Raw genomic sequence first — 19496 nt, 5'->3', positions numbered from 1 at the left:
GACCCGAATTTAACCTAACCTGTTACAAACCCGACCCAAAATCAACCCGACTTGTTATTGACCTGACCCAAATTCAAACCGACTTGTTATTGACCCAACCCGAATTTTACCAGACCTATTACTAACTCGACCCAAAAATTCAACCCGATCTGTTACTAACCCGACTCAAAATCAACACGACTTGTTATTGACCCGACCTCAATTCAATCCAAATTGTTCCTCACCTAATTTCAAATCACCTTAAATGAAATTTAGACCACCTTATTATTGTTGATCAAAGCATTTTGTCTAGGGAGACCAAGTTGGTCCAGGCCAACAAAAGAAAGGAGTATCATCCTCAAATTTAAGAGTTAATATAATATATATTTGTTGTATGGTCAAAGGAGATAATTATCTTCCTAAATTATAGACTATAGTTCCCTAGTATATTGTCATATATATTATAGTCAAAGGAAATAATTAGCTTGATAAAAATGATAATTATTTATTTATAGTTAGTTAAACCTGAATATGATCACACTTGGAAATGACCCGACCTGATTGTAATTAACCGGTAAATTATTGACTTGAACATAACCCGGCTTGAATCCGAGAATGACCCGACTTGAAAATGACCCACCCAACCTGATTATAACTTGCAATTTATTGACTTGAACCGAACCCGACTTGAACCCGAGAATGACCCGACCTGATTATAACCCGCAAATTATTGACTTGAGCCGAACCCGACCCAAACCAAACCCGAGAATGACCCGACCTGATTATAACCCGCAAATTATTGACTTGAACCGAACCCGACTCGAACCCGAGAATTACCCTAACCCGTGAAAACCCGAATTAAACCCGACCTATTGTTCACCAGACTCGAATGTACCCAACCTGTTATTAACCCGACCTATACCCGATAAGAAGTATGACCCGACTAAAGCATGACCCAACCCAAACCCGATCCACATAGGTATGGAATTAATCCGAATTGACCTGACCCGAGTTGACCCGATCCACTCCAAACCCGACTCGTTTACCCGAATTAACAAATCTACCCGAAACTTCCAAAATTTCTCAAAAAACGTGGATATTAGTCTTCAATTTTGGAATTTATTGACTTATTTTCACCCAAAAATAAAAATTGCCGAAATGTTTACCATGGTCTCTAATACCCTCTGGGAGTCCAATTGGCTGGGTGGAACTATCCAATTTGCCTTTAAACGACCAATTTACCCGTTTACAACGTGCGTCGATTTCATTAACTCAAGTTTACCACAAAAATTTATGACAACATATATAATGATCATATATGGTTCATAATGACATTATATGACCCCGAGATGTATCCCCTATAATCTAAAGGCTTTTCAACACCGGGCCTCGAAACCTCCAAATTTTTTCAAAATACGTGGATATTAGCCTTCAATTTTGGAATTTTTTTACTTTTTTTCGTCCGAAAATAAAAATTGCCGAAATTTTTACCATGGTCCCTAATATCCTCCGGGAGTCCAATTGGGTGGGTGGAACCGTCCTATTTGCCTTTAAACGACCAATTTACCGGTTCACAACTTGCACCGATTTAATTAACTCAAGCCTACGTACTACGAACATTTATGACAACATGTAATGATCATATATGGTTCCAAACGACATTATATGAATATGATGAGATGTATCCCATAGAATTTCAATACTTTTCGACACCGGGTCTTGAAACATCCCAAATTTCTCAAAAAGAGTGGATTTCAATTTTGGAATTATTTGACTTTTTTTCCCCCGAAAATAAAAATTGCCGAAATGTTTACTGTGGTCCCTAATATCCTCCGAAAGTCCAATTGGGTGGGTGGAAACATCCAATTTGCTTTTAAAAAACCATTTTACTGGTTTACACCTTGCACTGATATCATTAACTCAAGCCTACCAAGAACATTTATCATAACAAATGATGATCATATATGGTTCCAAAGAGCATTATATGACCCCGAGATACATCCCCTATAATTTCAAAACTTTTCGACACCGGGTCCCGAAACCTCCAAAATTTCTCAAAAAGTGTGGATATATTAGCTTTCAATTTTGAAATTTTTTGACTTTTTTTTCGCACGGAAATAAAAATTGTCAAAATGTTTACCATGGTCTCTATTACTCTACGAGAGGCCAATTAGGTGAGTGGAACCATCCAATTTGCCTTTAAACGACCAATTTACCGGTTTACAACTTGCGTCGATTTCATTAACTCAAGTCTACCACAAACATTGATGACAACATATAATAGTCATATATGGTTCCAAATGGCATAATATGACCCTGAGATGTATCCTCTATAATCTAAAGGTCTTTCGACACCGGGCATCGAAACCTCCAAAATTTCTCAAAAAACGTGGATATTTTGGATTTTTTTTTTTACTTTTTTTCGTGCAAAAATAAAAATTGTGGAAATGTTTACCATGGTCCTTTATACCCTCTATGAGTCCAATTGGGTGGGTGGAAACATCCAATTTGCCTTTAAATGACCAATTTACCAAATTACAATTTGCACCGATTTCATTAATTCAAGCCTATCACGGACATTTATGACAACATATAGTGATCATATATGGTTCCAAACGGCATTATATGACCCCGAGATATAACCGCTAAAATCTCAAGCCTTTTTAACAATGGGCCCTGAAACTTCAAAATTTTGTCAAAAAGCGTGAATATTCAATTTTGGAATTTTTTGACTTTTATTCACCCGAAAATAAAAATGGCCAAATGTTTACCATGGTCTCTAATACCCTTACGGAGTCCAATTGGGTGGGTGGAATCATCAAAGTTGCCTTTAGACAGCCAATTTACCGGTTTACAACTTGCACCGATTTCATTCACTCAAGCCTACCACGAACATTTATGACAACATATAATGATCATTTATTGTTCCAAACGGCATTATATGTCACCGATATGTATCTCTAAAATCTTATTTCTTTTCGACACCGGGATCCGAAACATTCAAAATTTCTAAAAAAGCATGGATATTAGCCTTCAATTTTGGAATTTTTTGACTTTTTTCGCACGTAATTAAAAATTGCCGAAATGTTTACCATGGCCCCTAATACCCCCCGGGATTCCAATTGGGTGGGTGGAACCATCCAATTTTCCTTTAAACGACCAATGTAGCGATTTACAACTTGCACCGATTTCATTAACTCAAGCCTACCACGAACATTTATGACAACAAATAATGATCATATATGGGTCCAAACGACATTATATGACTGCGAGATGTATTTCCTAGAATTTCAAAACTCTTAGACATCGAGCCCCGAATACTCCAAAATTTTTCAAAAAGTGTGGATAATTAGCCTTCAATTTTTGAATTTTTTGACTTTTTTTTCGCCCGAAAATAAAAATTGCCGAAATGTTTACCATGATCCCTAATACCGTTCGGGAGTCTCATTGGGTGGTTGGAACCATCCAATTCGCCTTTAAATGACCAATTTACCGGTTTACAAATTGCACCGATTTTATTAACTCAAGCCTATCACGAACATTTATGACAACAAATAATAATCATATATGGTTCCAAACGACATTATATGACCCTGAGATGCATCCCCTCGAATTTCAAGACTTTTCGACACCGGGCCCCGAAACCTCCAAAATTTCTCAAAAAACGTGGATATTAGTCTTCAATTTTTGGAATTTTTTGACTTTTTTTCGCCCGGAATTAAAAATTGGCGAAATGTTTACCGTGGTCTCTAATATCCTCCAAGAGTCCAATTGGGTTAGTGAAACCATCCAATTTGCCTTTAAACGACCAATTTACCGGTTTACGACTTGCAAGAATTTCATTAACTCAAGCATACTACGAACATTTATGATAACATATATGATCATATATGGTTCCAAACGGCATTATATGACCCGGGATGTATCCCCTAAAATATCAAGACTTTTCTACACTAGGCCTCGAAACCTCCAAAATTTTCCAAAAAATGTGGATATTAGCCTTTAATTTTGGAATTTTTTGACTTTTTTTCGCCCGGATATAAAGATTTCTGAAATGTTTATCATGGTCCCTAATACATTCCGGGAGTCCAATTTGGTGTTTGGAACCATCAAATTTGCTGTTAAACGACCAATTAATCGGTTTACAACTTGCACCGATTTCATTAATTCAAGTTTACCACGAACATTTATGACGACAAATAATGATTATATATGGTTCCAAAAGGCATTATATAACCCCGAGATGTCTCCCATAGAATTTCAAGACTTTTTGACACCGGGCCCTGAAACCTCCGAAATTTCTCAAAAAGCGTGGATATAGGCATATAGCCTTCAATTTTGGAATTTTTTGACTTTTTTTTTTGTCCGGAAATAAAAATTGCCGAAATGTTTACCATGGTCCTTAATATTCTACGGGAGTCCAATTGGGTGTGTGGAACCATCCTATTTGCTGTTAATGGTCAATTTACCGGTTTACAACTTGCACTGATTTACCAGATTACAACGACCAATTTAATTAATTTGCACCGAACCCGACTTGAACTGAAATTGACCATAACCCATTTTAACTTGTCAATAACCTAATTTAACCCGACTTGTTACTAACCGTACCTGAATTCAGCCCGACCCGTTCCTAACCCGACCCGCATTTAACCCAACCTGTTATAAACCCGACCCGAAGTCAACTCGACTTGTTATTGACCCGACCCGAATTTTTCCAGACCTATCACTTACCCGACCCAAAATTCAACCCGATTTGTTACTAACCTGACTCGAAATTAACACGACTTGTTATTGACCCGACCTAAATTCAACCCAAATTATTCCTGACCCGACCTAAATTCAACCCAAATTGTTCTTGACCCGATTTCAAATCACCTTAAATGCAATTTAGACCACCTTATTATTGTTGGTCAAAGCAATTTGTGTAGGGAGACCAAGTCGGTCCAAGCCAGTAAAAGAAAGGAGTATCATCCTCAAATTTAAGAGTTAAATATAGTATATATTTGTTGTATAATTAAAGGAGATAATATTTCCCTGTTATTTATTTCTAGTTAGTTGAACCCGAATATGACCTGACTTGGAAATGACCCGACCTGATTGTAACCTGCAAATTATTGACTTGAACATAACCCGACTTGAATCCGAGAATGACCCGACTTTTAAATGACCTAACCTGATTATAACCTGTAAATTGCTGACTTGAATCGAACCCGACTTGAACCTGAGAATCACCCGACTTGAAAACAACCCTACCTGATTATAATCTGCAGATTATTGAATTGAACCGAACCCGACTCAAACCCTAGAATGACTCGGCTTGATTCTAACCCGCAAATTATTGACACTAACCGAACCCGACTCGAACTCGAGAATTATCCTAACCCGTTTTAACCCGTGAAAACCCAAATTAAACCCGACCTATTGTTCACCCGACCCGAATTTAACCCAACCTGTTATCAACCCGACCCAAACCCGATAAAAAATATCACCCGACGTGACCCAACTCAAGCATGACCCAACCCAAACCTGACCCGCATAGGTTATGGAATTAATCCAAATTGACCCGACCCGAGTTGACCCGACCCACTCTTACCCGACCCAAACCTGACCCGTTTACCCGAATTGATAGCTCTATTCATAATCCCAGTTCACGAAATTACGACACGTTACTCATTCAACTCATGTTCCAATTTCTAGCCCAATACTCTGTATCAATTACTAGCACGAACCCCAATTGGTCTAAGGTGCACCCTTGTGCACCTTAGATAGGTGTAACAACCGCCTAATTACCCCCAACCCAATTAAAAAAGGCCCTAAAACTAAAAACATGGTAATTACAATACAATTGGCCCTAAAACACAGAAAATTCAATACCCCCACCCACATTGAAGTACTGAATTGCTAAACATCGCCCGCGAATCTCCACATAAAGCCCACAAAATTAGAGTGAATTGTCACTTTTGCCCTCAAAGTAAAAAACACAATTTCTTCTCTCAATTCTCTACTTCCACTTTCTCTCTCTAAAAAACTTTCCGAGCGATGTCGAGGCGGCCCGGCAAGGAAGTGGCGGCACAGGCGGCGGGTGGACAGCGGTTTTCCGGCGAGAAGGTATTTTTTATTAATTTTGTGTTTAAAAATTAAAAAAAAAAGGTCGGAGGCGGTGGCGGCGCCTAGGCCAGACGCCACCACCACGGCGGCGGCGTCTAGCCCAGACGCCACTACCACGGCAGCGGCGCCTAGGCCAGACGCCGTGACGGTGGCGGTGACGTCAGGCCCAGGCGCCAGAACCACGGCACCGGCGTCTGGCCTAGGCGCCGCCGCCGTGGTAGTGGCGTCTGGGCTAGACGCCGCCGCCACCGTCACGGCGTCTGGCCTAGGCGCCGCCGCCTTTTTATTTTTTTTTTTTAATTTTTTTTTGGTTTTAAATTTGAAATTTAATTTTCGAAAATAATTATTTTTTTTTTGATTTTTTTTTAAATTTGTTTTTCTTTTTTTTAATTTTAAATTTTATGTTTCTGATTTTTTTTTTATTTTGTTTTAAATTTTGTTGGTTTTTTTTAAAAAAATTTTATGTTCCTCTTTTTTTTTTTTTAATTTTTAATTTTATGTTCTTGTTTATTGTTCTTGTTTTTTTTTTTTTTTGAATTAGTTTTTTTACTTAAAAAAAATTTTATGTTCCCTTTTTTTTGTTATAAATTTTTTTTAAAATTTTGATGTTCTTCTTTTTTTAAGTTTTTATAATTTTATATTTTTCACTTTGTTTTTTCCAATTTGTTTTTTTTTGGGTAATTTTTTTTTTTGCTTTGTTTTTTCCAATTTTTTATTTATTTATTTATTAGGTTATTAATTTTTTTATTTTTAGGTTGTTAATATTTTGTAATGTTTTTAATTTATTTTCCATCATATGTATATTGTTTTATTTATTTATTTTAATTACTTTTTTTATGTTTATATTACATGTTTATATTGCATATTACATGTTTTGTTATTTTGTGTTAGGCATCGTATTTTCGTTCTGGGGCTGGGAAGAGTATGGACATTATGAGAAGTACGATGAACTCAATGGAGAGCTCGGGGCCCAGACACGTTAGATCCCGTGGTATTTCGGCCTCGGCTCGTAGAGAACGGGTGCACTATTCTGAGGATGATGAAGATGATGATGGTGATGAGGAGGAGGAGGAGGAGGATGCAGATGAGGATGTGGACGATCAGAGTGGACCATATGATGATTACGGTCCATTCAGTCAGAGGCTTGATGATGTGTATGAGACGCGTAGGGTAGACGTGCGTAAGGGTAGAGATGGTAGATTTGTTAGTAGATCTGGCACATCATCTGCGTCCACTGTGTCTGCGGTTAGCAGAAAACGGTCGAGGGCCGTTAATGATTCTTGGGTGGTGAGGGGCGAGGTGGCTGGGGGACCTATAGACGGGAGTGTGATTCCTAGCTTTCTAGGACACATCGCTACCCGTATTTGGGAGGACCAAGAGCGGGCTTTGGATAGCGGCATTTTGAAATGCCAAACCCGGGAGAGGACTTGTAACTTCTTGTGTAGTTGGGCTGAGGCTTGGCCGGAGGAGAGCGAGATGGTCGGCCGATTGAGGGCCACTAGAGTGAGCCACCTTCCTGCCACCATGCATGAGAGGATTGACTCGACGCTGATCACGGCTTTCGTTGAGCGATGGCAGCCGGACACGAACTCTTTCCACCTTCCGTTCGGTGAGATGACGATCATGTTGCATGACGTCGAGGCCATCCTTGGGATTCCCGTAGAGGGAAACCGAGCATCTGTTGTCACAGATGCGGATCAGGCAGATTTATTGGCGGAGCTGTTGGCGGTGGATAGGGCTGCGCTGTACACAGCGGCACTTGGTGTGTGGGATCACGGCGGTGTTAAGATCGCAGCAGTTTTGCAGCAATGTTTGCACCCCACTTCACGTAGGACGCAGGACACACAGCTGGCTGCATATGTTTTTCTTCTTCTCGGGTGTACCTTGTTTCCGGATAAGAGCGGAAACAAGCTCAAGCCACGCGACATAGTTGACGCGTGTGAGCCCGACAGAGTAGGCCAGTTTTCTTGGGGGTCGGCTACATTAGCGTACATGTATCGCCAGTTAGGATTCTCGAGCCGGGCTGATGCGGCAGGTATCACTGGATGTATGACGTTGTTACAGACGTGGATATACGAGTATTTCCCGGCGTTTCGACCACACCGCGACCCGGTTCCTATTGGGGATGGCCAGCCACGTGCCTGTGCGTGGAGTCCGCGTGTCGAGAAGAAGTCCATTGACCGCCTGCGATCGATACGGTTATTGCTTGACAGGATGTCCCCATTAGAGGTAAAGTGTTTAAATTATTTCTACTTTTATAGTTTGATGTGTTTATTGTATGAATCTTACTAATTTTAAAAAATGTGCAGGTGAACTGGATGCCTTTCGGCCAGAACCCTAGTAATAGGGTACCCAGGACCCTCTACACGGGACTGATTCAGTATCGTGAGATCGTAGAGGCGTACATGCCGCAGCGCTGTCTTCGCCAGCTTGGATATGTCCAAGTTGTTCCTCCTCCACCAGCATGGCCCAGTAAGGCCGTCCGATCTGCGTCGTTGAAGGAGTACGTCGTCCAATGGCCGGCAAGCATGATTGGCACGTGGGAGCAGTTTCCGATGGTTGCCCGCATATGGATTGAGCAGTTGCAGCGGCCGCCAACTGGGGTGGCTGCCATGTGTGACCAGCACTACATGGAGTGGTACAACCGGCACTCGCACCCGAGGTTGATCAGAGACGTCCACCACGGCGACGACGCCGATGATGATGATGTGCCACCGCCCACTGCCGTGGATGCGGTACGTCTCATAAAACATTTGTAGTTGTGTTTTTTTTCATATAATACGTCTCATAATACGTCGTTATTGAATTTTATGTGTTTTGTTATGTGTAGTGGATGGAAAAGATGACGCAGTTGGGACACAGACTTTTTGAGGAGAGGGACAACATGACGACTGCAACAGGCAGAGCTGTTATTGATGAACTGGAACGGGCCCTTGAGCAGTGGCAGTGGGCGTCACAGAGAGATTATTGATATGTCGGCAGTGCATTTATAAAACATTTTCCTAGTTGTTTGTAAAAGTTAACATTATCTGTTCTTATAATTATTATTTTAAGTTCTTAGAATTTGACATTATATTTTTAGTTTTTATAACTTTTATTTTAAGTTGTAATTAGTGGGCATACGAAAACTAAATACAGGTTCACATTTAAATGGGAAAACTAAATACGAAAATTAGAATCCGAAAATTAAATAAATGGGAAAAACATAGCAATAGCAATATTAGGTCACATAGAAAAGGCAACTAGATTGTTCCACTGCTGCACCCGGTCATGATATAACGCATCCCAGCCCTCTACGCTTGCTGTACGAATGGTGTACCACGTTGGTATAATCGGTGGGACCGGAAAATCGGGTGACAGGTCCAGTCGGATGAAATGTCTGTATGACGGCCCCAGAAATCCAATAGCAACCTCTCTTACCGGTCTGGTGACGGTCTCACGCGAACACCAAGGCAGAACCGTGGTACACGGATAGTAAGCTCGACCATGCAAACCAAGGCCGAAATGCATCACTGCACATCATGAAGTACGTGGGTAGCACTACGAATGACTGAAGGGTGGCTGGAGGACACTTGGTCAAACATCGAACGAAACTGCTCCAACTCCTCCTGTTCACGGTTGACTGTCTGTGGAACAGCATGCTCTCCGATAACGAGCGTCCGCCAGAATGGATGAACCTGATCAACATGTAACGACGCCCTATCTTGCGTAATTACGCGGTGAATGGTGCATGCACAAGGTAGTCCATGAGTCACCGATATAGCACATCCGCACCGAATAGCCACTTCATCACCCAACTCCCTCATCCTGGTGTGCTCGCTCAGAATCAACCCCAAGCAGTAGTGTGACACACGACCATGGAGAATCTTAAATATGAAATGGCTATACATCGTGCCATGTCGCCGTCTGGAGTCCTCGAGAGAGTTCTTGATGCCGTTCCTCTGAGTATCAATAGCCTTGTTTATTCTCTCGAACAGTGTATCCAGAGCAGAGGTGGAAGAATCAATCCAGTCCTTCAGAGCTCTATGAGCGCTCTCAACTCTACATGTAGTAGTGTTTCCAAAATGAAGAACTTGGTTTGTCCAATATTTGACAAACTTTTCCCTCTGAGGCACCCACTGCTGCATCACATAGTCTACGATTGCCGGGCACCATTGGTATGCATCCTTGAAGTTATCCAAGGCTCGGTCGTACTCTGCCTCCGTGGTAGCTTGCAGGATCTTCCGCCACTTACCATTTACCAATCTCTCTGCTGAATCTAAGTTCTTGTTGAAAAGGTTGTAGGCTTTGACTTTCACGCATTTGTTGATGTGCCATGTGCACAGTAAATGGCTCGACTCCGGAAACAGCTCCGCTATAGGGGCAAAGAGACCTCCCTCACAATCGCTGACGATGGCCGATGGCTGAACACTTGGGCCGATGTAATTTCTCAACTTCTCCAACACCCAACGGTAACTCGCAACCGTCTCATCCTTCATAACTGCATAACCAATCAAAAAGTTCTGGTTCGTTGGAGTCATCCCAACCATCTCAACCAGTGGAAACTTATACTTGTTTGTCTTGTACGTTGAATCGATCAGAATCACAGATGGCCAAGACGAAATCATATCAGCACAATCAGGATGCACAAGGAACAAATGAGTCACCTCCGATGTGTCTTCATCAGATTCAAACCAGTACAGGTAACCACGTGCTTGTGCCTGGTGTAGAAGCTGCTGTATAGGGTTCCTTCCCTCTGACCGTTCAAACCTCAATTTATGTCTGACGTTGTAGATGAGTTGCTACTACTAAACAAAAACCTGATCTAATTGCAACCTGTTTCGCCCAATCAACCGCTTGTTGAGCATCTTCGAACAGACCATCGTGTACAAAAATCCCACTATAATCATTTCCGTCTCCACCATAATCCTGCAACAATAACATATAAATATAATCACATAAGAGTAGATTAAATTAATACATTTGACACAACATTAGCACAAAAGCAAAAACAATAATAAATTATAAACAACAAACAAAGAAATAAACAAAAAGTATTCAAAAAAAAAAAAAAAACAAAACACAAAAATAAAAAACATAAACAAAACTTTAGATTAAATAAATAAAAATAAACCAAAAAAATAAAAACAAAAAAAAAACATAAAACGAAAAAAATTGTAAAAAAAATAATAAAAAATAAATAAATTAAAAACAAAAACAAATTAAAACAATTAAAAACAAAACAAAAAAAAAACCAAAAAAAAAAAAAAAAATTGTAACACAAAAAAAAAAAATAAACAAATTTTAAATTAAATTAAAAAAAAAAAAAAAAAAAAATAGTGGTGGCGCCTAGCCAGGACGCCGCCACCGTGGCGGTGGCGTCTAGCCAGGACGCCGCCACCGTGGCGGTGGCGCCTGGCCAGGACGCCGCCACCGTGGCGGCGGCGTCTTGGCCAGACGCCACGGCCACGGTGTCGGCGTCCTGGCCAGGCGCCAGAGCCACGGTGGCGGCGTCCTGGCTAGGCGCCACCACTACGGTCACGGCGTCCCGGCAGGACGCCAGCCGCCAATTCGTGGTTTTAGATGGCTTCGTACCTCCTTTTCCGGCGTCAACGGCGTCTCTCCGGTGCATCTACCCGACGTTGAGGGCTCTTCGGTTTCACTCGGCGATCCAGTCCTGCTCCACATTTTTTATGAGTGAAAAATTTTATTTTCGGTAAAAATTAAAACAAGGGCAATAATGTCAACATTTTTAAAAAATGTGGGCTTTATGTAGAAAAACGCGGGCGATGTTTAACAAATCCCTTGAAGTAACGTCACTTCTATTCAAACCTTTCTCCTGCTCTCTTATTTTCTCTCTCCTCTAGTTCATATTCTCTCACTAAAAATATGGAAAAATCACAATGGACATAAGAGATGAAATGCAAAATCAGAAGGATCATCCAAAGAAGAGGTATATTTGCACTGAATTTTGCCCAAAATTTACATTTTTTTAGTGAATTTTCATCTGAAACATTCGAAACTCTGTTTTTCGAAATTCAATTTTTCGAAACTATGAAATTTGTGTTAGATTATATGAAAAATTGTTTAGATTAGTTTGTTACATTTTTTTCTCTTTTCTTTGTAAAAAATTGTTTAGATTAATTGTTGTTTGTGGGTGAATTCATAAACTAACGCATGTAATTCAATTGTTTTTGTAGAAAAACAAAAAATGCTTCAAAATCTACTGGAAATCAAGAAGATATGTAAGTTTAGATGTTTATTTTTTTATTGTTATTTCTATAAATTAAAATTTCATTGTGGTGTTAAATTGTAATTATTAATATAAATTGTTGATAGAAACCCTAATTTTCTTGAATAGGCCGCTAAATAAAATGTTTGGCACCAAAAAGAAGAAAGTGGCAAAGAGTCCTACTGTAGATCCGAAATTACTCAATAAGATTTCGAAAAAAGTTGTTGAAGAAGAGGAAAATCAAAACAACAGGTATATTCATTTTTTTATTTTAGTGAATTTTCATGTTTTGATCCTAATTTTCATGTTTGTTGTTGTTTGGTGGATTTTATGGTGAATTTTGTCCGAAATTCAGTGCAAATATTTGTATTTTTAAGTGAATTTTGTCCGAAATTAAGTGCAAATGTTTATATTTTTTGGTGAATTTTTTAGTGAATTATGTCTGAAATTTTGTACGAAAATTAAAATTCAAAACAATGTTTGTATATTTTATTGAATTTTAATTTATGTTGGTATTTTTTGTTGATTTCTTGAGGAGGGAGATGAAGTATGGAACAGGGGAGTGTTGGTGAGTGGTTGGAGTGGTGTAGGATTAGGAGTTGTGGGGTGTAGGATAAAAGAGCGGGAAAAAGGGTAGCAAAATATGCAATGAATAATATATTTGGAATAGTGATGTTCATGTTTGAGAACACTATATTCACAACATTTATAATATATGAACTAAAGGCACACTATATTCACAAAATATGCACTGAATTATAACTCCATGTAATTGCTTCTTATTATACATTCATAATATATGAACTAAAGGCACATTATAGTACATGTCAGAATCGGAAAGATTAAGAACAAGTTACTCATATAAAATATGCCCATGAATGTGCTTCTCGATCTTTGTCTTTCATTGGCTACAAACTCTTCAAAATCCCTACCAAAACATCAGTATCCACCAATCAAATGTCCAATATCACTTTGTTGTTGCATGTTTTAGTAGTTATGTGATCACTCCTTGTTTTATATTTTTACTAGAAATTATGTATAACCTCTCCACAAAGACTGGTAGGTTAAGATTCAAATGCATGTTGACCCTTCATCAAATGAATTTGATAGATTTAAAGAAATGAAGTTACCTCATAAACTCACTGTTTTACACAATTTTTTCTCAGAGTTAACGATGAAGTCGAACCACCAAAATAAGGAGAAAAACAACCATAAAGAACGATCAAAAGATGCAAGAAAAGAAGGGGAAAAACAACCAGAAAAACCTTCTAAAGAAGCACAAAAGGTTCAATCAAAAGCAACAGAGTTACCAAAAAAAAAGGTATGAAATGCTTATGTTCACATTGTAAATATATATATATTCATATTCAGTTATGTTAAAGGGATATTCATTATTTTTATGCGTATATTCATTTGTTTTATACATATATTCATTTTTTGAAGTATGGAACAGGGGAGTGTTGGTGAGTTAGTGGAATGGTGTGGGATTAGGAGTTGTGGGGTGTAGGATAAAAGAGCGGGAAAAAGGGTAGCAACTTATTCACAGCATGTTTCATGTTCATGTTTGAGAACACTATATTCACAGCATGTTGCATGTTCACATTTTAAAATGCATAATCCAAAGGAAGCAATGCTTATATTCATTATTTATATGCATATATTCATTATTTGTATACTTATATTCATTTTTTGAGTGGCTATGTTCATGTTCATTGATTGGTATGTTCATATTTTGAATGTTTATGTTCACATTTGAAATAGCATATGTTCATATGTTCACCTTACAAGTAATGCATATAAACATGAGCCTATACTTTCAATACAACTTATTTTCACTTTCTATATGCATATGTTCACTTTATATAAATTATATATTCATTTTTTTAAATTTTACATTTATTCTATTAGGGTGAAGCATATTGTAACAAAAAATAAATCATCAAACAACTGTTCGGAAGCCTCCTCAAGCAAGAGTACAGCTAAAGATCAACAGAACAAGCAAAACTCAAAGACACAAAAAAACAATGAGAAAGATGGAGGTGTGAAAGAAAAGGAAACTCTAAAAACTGAAAAAGTTAAGGTGGAGAAGGGGAAACAAAGTGAGAAAGTTGATGGTGTAAAAAATGAGAAAGCACATAAAAAAAGAAAGAGAGATGCAAATGAAGATGTACATGAGGTGGTAAAACTTGCTGATGCTGAAGATTTGGATGATTATGGTAAGTTGCAAGTGAGGGTTGGGCATTTCAAATTCATGACATTTGTATCAAATTTGAGCCCTTCTCAAAAGCAAGCAATTATTGACATGGGATTTGGAGCTTTACTCGATGTAAATCTTCCACAAAATGACCAATCATTTTCTGCTTGGCTTATGCATTGTTTCGAAGAGAATAGCCGCACACTTTATCTTCCGTACAACAAATCTATTGTTGTTTGTGAAGAAGATGTTGAAGTTGTGTATGGAATCCCGAGAGGGGAGAAAGAAGTGAAGGAGGTAGAAGATGAGGAACAAGAAGAGACTCCTTTGACTAGATGGAGGAAAGATTGAGGTGTTGTGTCTGGTAGCCCTAAAACACACAATGTTCTGAAGAAATATGAGTCTGAGGAAGAAAAAGAGAAAAAGATGGAAATCATGGAAGCAAAGATGAACAAAAGGAAACTGGAAATGAACACAGAACCTGCAAAAGTGAACAATGGTGAATTTGATGAAATCTTCATTATCGATTTCATTGTGTTGGCTGTAAATTGCTTCATGAAAAGCAGCCAAAGCATACACTTGCACTACAAGTTTCTGTTCTCAATTAAGAATGTGTTTGAAATCAAGTAATACAATTGGTGCAAGTATGTCCTTGATAGCTTAATGGATACAAGCAGTTCTTGGAAATTGAATCCAAAAGGGTTTTACAAAGGACCTTTGCCTTTTCTTCTGGTATATGCCATTATTTTCATTTCCATATATACTATGTTCATATTTTTATTATATTCATTATTTTTATGCGTATATTCATTATTTTTTATGCGTATATTCATTATTTGAATGGTTATGTTCATGTTCATTGATAGGTATGTTCATATTTTGTATGTTCATGTTCATGGAGAATATTCATGTTCATATTTTGTATACATATATTCATATTTGGAATGGATATGTTCATGCGTATATTCATGTTCATATTTTGGTATGTTCATTGATTGGTATGTTCAGATTTTGTATACAAGTAATGCATATAAACATGAGCCTATAAATTCAATACAACTTATTTTCACTTTCTATATGCATATGTTCACTTTATGTAATTTATATATTCATTTTTTAACTTTACATTCATTCTATTATATATGCTAATTGATGATTTTTTTTTCTATATTTTTTTTTCCAGTTGTTTTACTTTGATCGCATTCAAAAGAAAAGCATCATGCCACCAAGAACTCCTCCTATCATATCTGTATGGACAAAGGATATGGTGGTCGAAAGGATGAAGTTGGAGAGCCATGGAGTTGGATTGGGTAATATTTTGCCTGGAGTTAAAATCAAAAGGAAAACAACACAAGAAGAATGTACTAATATACCAATGGCCAAGGTTTGATTAGAAAATTTACCTATATTATTGAATGTTTATTATTTTTATGTATAATGTTCATATTTGGTTTGATCTAAGTTATGTATAGTTTTACAAACCTATTTCTTTGGCTTTGGCTGATTTAGTCATTGTTCTGTTTCGTCTATCTTCATTGATATGTTTTGGTCTATCTTCATTGATCTGTTTTTGAATGCTTATTTTTAATCTTGTTTGGTATTAGTTACAATATTTCATTTTTCTAAGCACTTGGTGCCACCTATTTGTTTAATGCTAGTAGACATTAGTATTGTTGGTGTTATTGGCTGAATTGACGGGTGTCCATCTGTGTTCAAAATTGCACAGGAATAGTCAGTAATAGCCTCTAGAGCTATTGCACCTCCCTGTCCTTCCAATAGTTTCACCACCATTGACATGACAGGACGTCGAGTTGGCTCTGTATGCAAACACCACAATGCAATTTTTATAATCTTCTCAACGTCTTCAGCATTTTGCCTTGTTTCCTCAGTGCATTCGTTTAGTAGATCAAACACCTGGCCCTCCTCAACCTTCTGTTTGACCAATTGGATGAGAGTGCTCTCCTTCATTGATATGTTTTGGTCTATCTTCATTGATCTGTTTTTGAATGCTTATTTTTAATCTAGTTTGGTCATATTTCATTGATATGTTTTGGTCTATCTTCATTGAACTTATGCATATGTTCATACTTTGCATGATTAAGTTCACTTTATTTTATTTGTATATTCACTTTTTAATGCGTATATTTCATAATGATATTATCTTTATTTCTTTATATTTTAATTTCATATTTGAAGGCATTATATTCATAATGTCTGTTATGTATGTTCATTCTGTAGGAGGAATTTATGGAAGAGTTTATTAGTGTGGTCAGAACTATGGAAGGGAATTGTGAAAAATTATGTGAAATGATAAAGCATGCTGAAGAGCTTTTCCCAAATAATCTTCTTTACAAAACAGTGGGAGATTATATGCAAAAGAAATTTAAGGATCCTTCAAATCCTTCAATTTTGAGTCAAGATGAAGAATTATTTGGAACAAATTCTTTCTTGAATGCTTTAGATAAGGTTGAAAAGGAGTATTTGGAGAAAGTACAAGCTGAAAAGAAAGCAAGAGAAAAAGAAGAGGCAAAGGGGAAGAAAGTAAGAGAGTCATTCGATCCACAAAATGCTTGGAATTTAGGGATCGACAAAGAACAAACTCCTAGTCCAATGGTTCATCCAACTGAGACACAAATTGGACAAAACATTGATTTGAACCTCGGGCTAGGTATGGGAGGGTTAAGTAGTGTAGGTGTGGAGCAGGAGCAACCGGTGATTGAAGCATCGGAATTTGATCATATGTTCAAAACTCAAGACCCTACATTTGAGGACATTTTGAACAACCCATTGAATCCAGAATTTCAATATGCAGGGTAATGTGACTCCTAACTATGATATATATTTTGTAATAACTAGCTAAGGTAGTCTATGTAATGTAAAGAGAAAACTAATGTTAATTTTTTGGATGAACAAACTAGAAAACGTAATGTAAATTTTTTGGACATCGAAAATTATTATATTTTCTATGAAACTAATAAATTATATTATGAAAATATTGTTTTTCTATATATATTCATCTATTATTGTTTGATATTCATTTTGTTTTATATTATGTTCATCTATTGACAGATCTAAAGGAGAATCGAAAAATCCAGGGTAAAAAAATGGAAAAAACTTATGTTCATTTATATTAAACAATTGTTCATTTATATTCACATATTGATCACTTTTACTTATTATTTGTGTTTTGCAGAAATGTGTCAAAGGACAAAACAACAAGGTGAATAAAAAAAAAAAAAAAAAAAAAACTCATTCACATAATTTTGACCTTTTATAAACTAACAATGTTATTTTATGTAGTGAAATTGAAATTGGCAAACGACCTATAAGACAAGTTCACAATTTGCCTGCTTGTCTCAAATCACCATTCATGGTAAAATACAAAGATTTATTCAAGGATGTGAATGCAATGAATGCAACAATTTCTGACTATGCATTCAATGATGGTCCTAACAAGTAAGTTGCTCATTATTATATTACTTGTTCATAAAATAATATGTTTTGTTCATTTTTATTGTTCATTTTTTTAAAATGGATTGTTTTGTTTGTTTATTGCGTGTGAAGTGAGGTGATGTACTTTGATGGAGAAACTAGTATTAACAGATCTCAAATGAAGACACTAGGCACAGATGAAGAAATTGACAATTCCATTATTGATGCTTGGGCTACAATTTTAAATTACAAGTGTCGAAAAAACAACATTTACTTTAGCACAATTCCTTATGTAAGTTCATATATTAGAACTAGAAGTTCATTAATATTTTATTAAGCGTTCATATATATTTGATGTTCTTTAATATTTTATTATAAGTTTATATATTAGAACTAGAAGTTCATTGATATTTTATTAAAAGTTCATATATAGGTACTTATTTATATATGTTTTTTATTTATATGCAGGTGATAGTGTGCACAGACCACATTGTTAAGAAAGAGGGTGACACGAAAAAAAGAATTTCAAAATTCATTTCCAGACTTCAAATTGAAATGAAAAACAGCGGTATCAAAAAAATAAAAGAAGTCAAACAATTCTTTTTCCCAGTGTCAGCAATTAACCACTTCTACTTGGTTTGCTTCAACATGTATAATGCCACTGTTGATATGATTGATAACAGAAAGCTTCCCATGAATATGAAAGCAAAAGACAAATACGGTACCTCTCCCATAAAAATGGTAAATATTAAATACTCATCTTTTTTCATTTGAACTTTTTGTGGATTTCACTAATTTATTTCTAATGTTCATTTCCTTATAACTAACTATTGAATGTGTATTTTCAAAATTATCTTGAAGCTTTTATAGGGTTTTTGAAAAGCCAAAATTACAATGAAAAACAACTGGACTTTCAAGCCTAACTTGATAAAAATGAATTGGAGGAGAAATTGGGACCATAAGAATTGTGGTGTTTATTTGTTGAAGCATATGGAAACATACACATCAGAACCTTCAGTAGAATGGGTTTGTGATCTGAAAGCTGATAATGTAAGGTTTCAACTCCTTTAAAATTCAATTTACAACTATGTTCATTTATATAGAGTGTTTGTTCATATTTTAATATCTATGTTCATACGTTTTTCCAGATTGGTCAAATCAGAAAGTTAAGAGTGAAGTATTGTGCTAAGATATTACTAAGCAATACCAACAGAGAAGCATACAGAATAAAGATGGCTGCAAGACGAAGGATGGAAGAATCAAATTAATTTTTATAGTTAATAACTTTGCAAAGACAACTTACTTTAATAGTTGTGGATTCCTTTTATGACTTGAAACATCAGTTTGCATTATATTTTGCATTTAAATTTGAAATTTCTCTCATTATTATATATTGGTAGATCACTTATATAATGCTAATTGATCATCTTTCTTGTAAAAAATCAGTAAATTAATTCTTGGAAATCAAAAACATTTATAAAATGAAAATAAGTAATAATTTGTTTTGTTACAACTTTTAGGCAATTGAATAAATTGTCAATTATTAAAAAATCTAAACATTGATTGTCT

At 36.7% G+C, this 19496-nt stretch overlaps 2 protein-coding genes across 4 annotated transcripts; both read left to right on the top strand.

The window, feature by feature from the left end:
- The first annotated feature begins 8012 nt into the window (after positions 1-8012).
- Positions 8013-9268, top strand: LOC110724871 (protein MAINTENANCE OF MERISTEMS-like). The gene is made up of 2 exons (XM_021904365.1): positions 8013-8319; positions 8400-9268. The coding sequence occupies exons 1-2, from the start codon at positions 8083-8085 to the stop codon at positions 8847-8849; spliced, it is 687 nt and encodes a 228-aa protein (XP_021760057.1). The 5' UTR covers positions 8013-8082; the 3' UTR covers positions 8850-9268.
- Positions 9269-11880: 2612 nt separating this feature from the next.
- Positions 11881-19294, top strand: LOC110724870. Of its 3 annotated transcripts, none has more exons than XM_021904362.1 (14): positions 11881-12022; positions 12270-12314; positions 12431-12553; positions 13468-13622; positions 14210-15227; positions 15679-15879; positions 16734-17308; positions 17565-17591; positions 17689-17715; positions 17796-17951; positions 18060-18219; positions 18396-18668; positions 18798-18977; positions 19076-19294. In XM_021904362.1, the coding sequence occupies exons 5-13, from the start codon at positions 15159-15161 to the stop codon at positions 18804-18806; spliced, it is 1497 nt and encodes a 498-aa protein (XP_021760054.1). In that variant the 5' UTR covers positions 11881-12022; positions 12270-12314; positions 12431-12553; positions 13468-13622; positions 14210-15158; the 3' UTR covers positions 18807-18977; positions 19076-19294. The 3 variants fall into 3 exon arrangements, with proteins under 3 accessions (XP_021760054.1, XP_021760053.1, XP_021760056.1); XM_021904361.1 differs by having other exon boundaries at positions 18789-18977; XM_021904364.1 differs by lacking the exon at positions 17565-17591 and having other exon boundaries at positions 18789-18977.
- The last annotated feature ends 202 nt before the right edge of the window (positions 19295-19496 follow it).

The sequence above is a fragment of the Chenopodium quinoa genome, unplaced genomic scaffold (genome assembly GCF_001683475.1).
Source record: "Chenopodium quinoa cultivar QQ74 unplaced genomic scaffold, ASM168347v1, whole genome shotgun sequence".
NCBI classification, from domain to species: domain Eukaryota; kingdom Viridiplantae; phylum Streptophyta; class Magnoliopsida; order Caryophyllales; family Amaranthaceae; genus Chenopodium; species Chenopodium quinoa.
The sequence above is the reverse complement of the archived record's forward strand: the minus strand, read 5'-3'. Positions and strand labels throughout refer to the sequence as shown.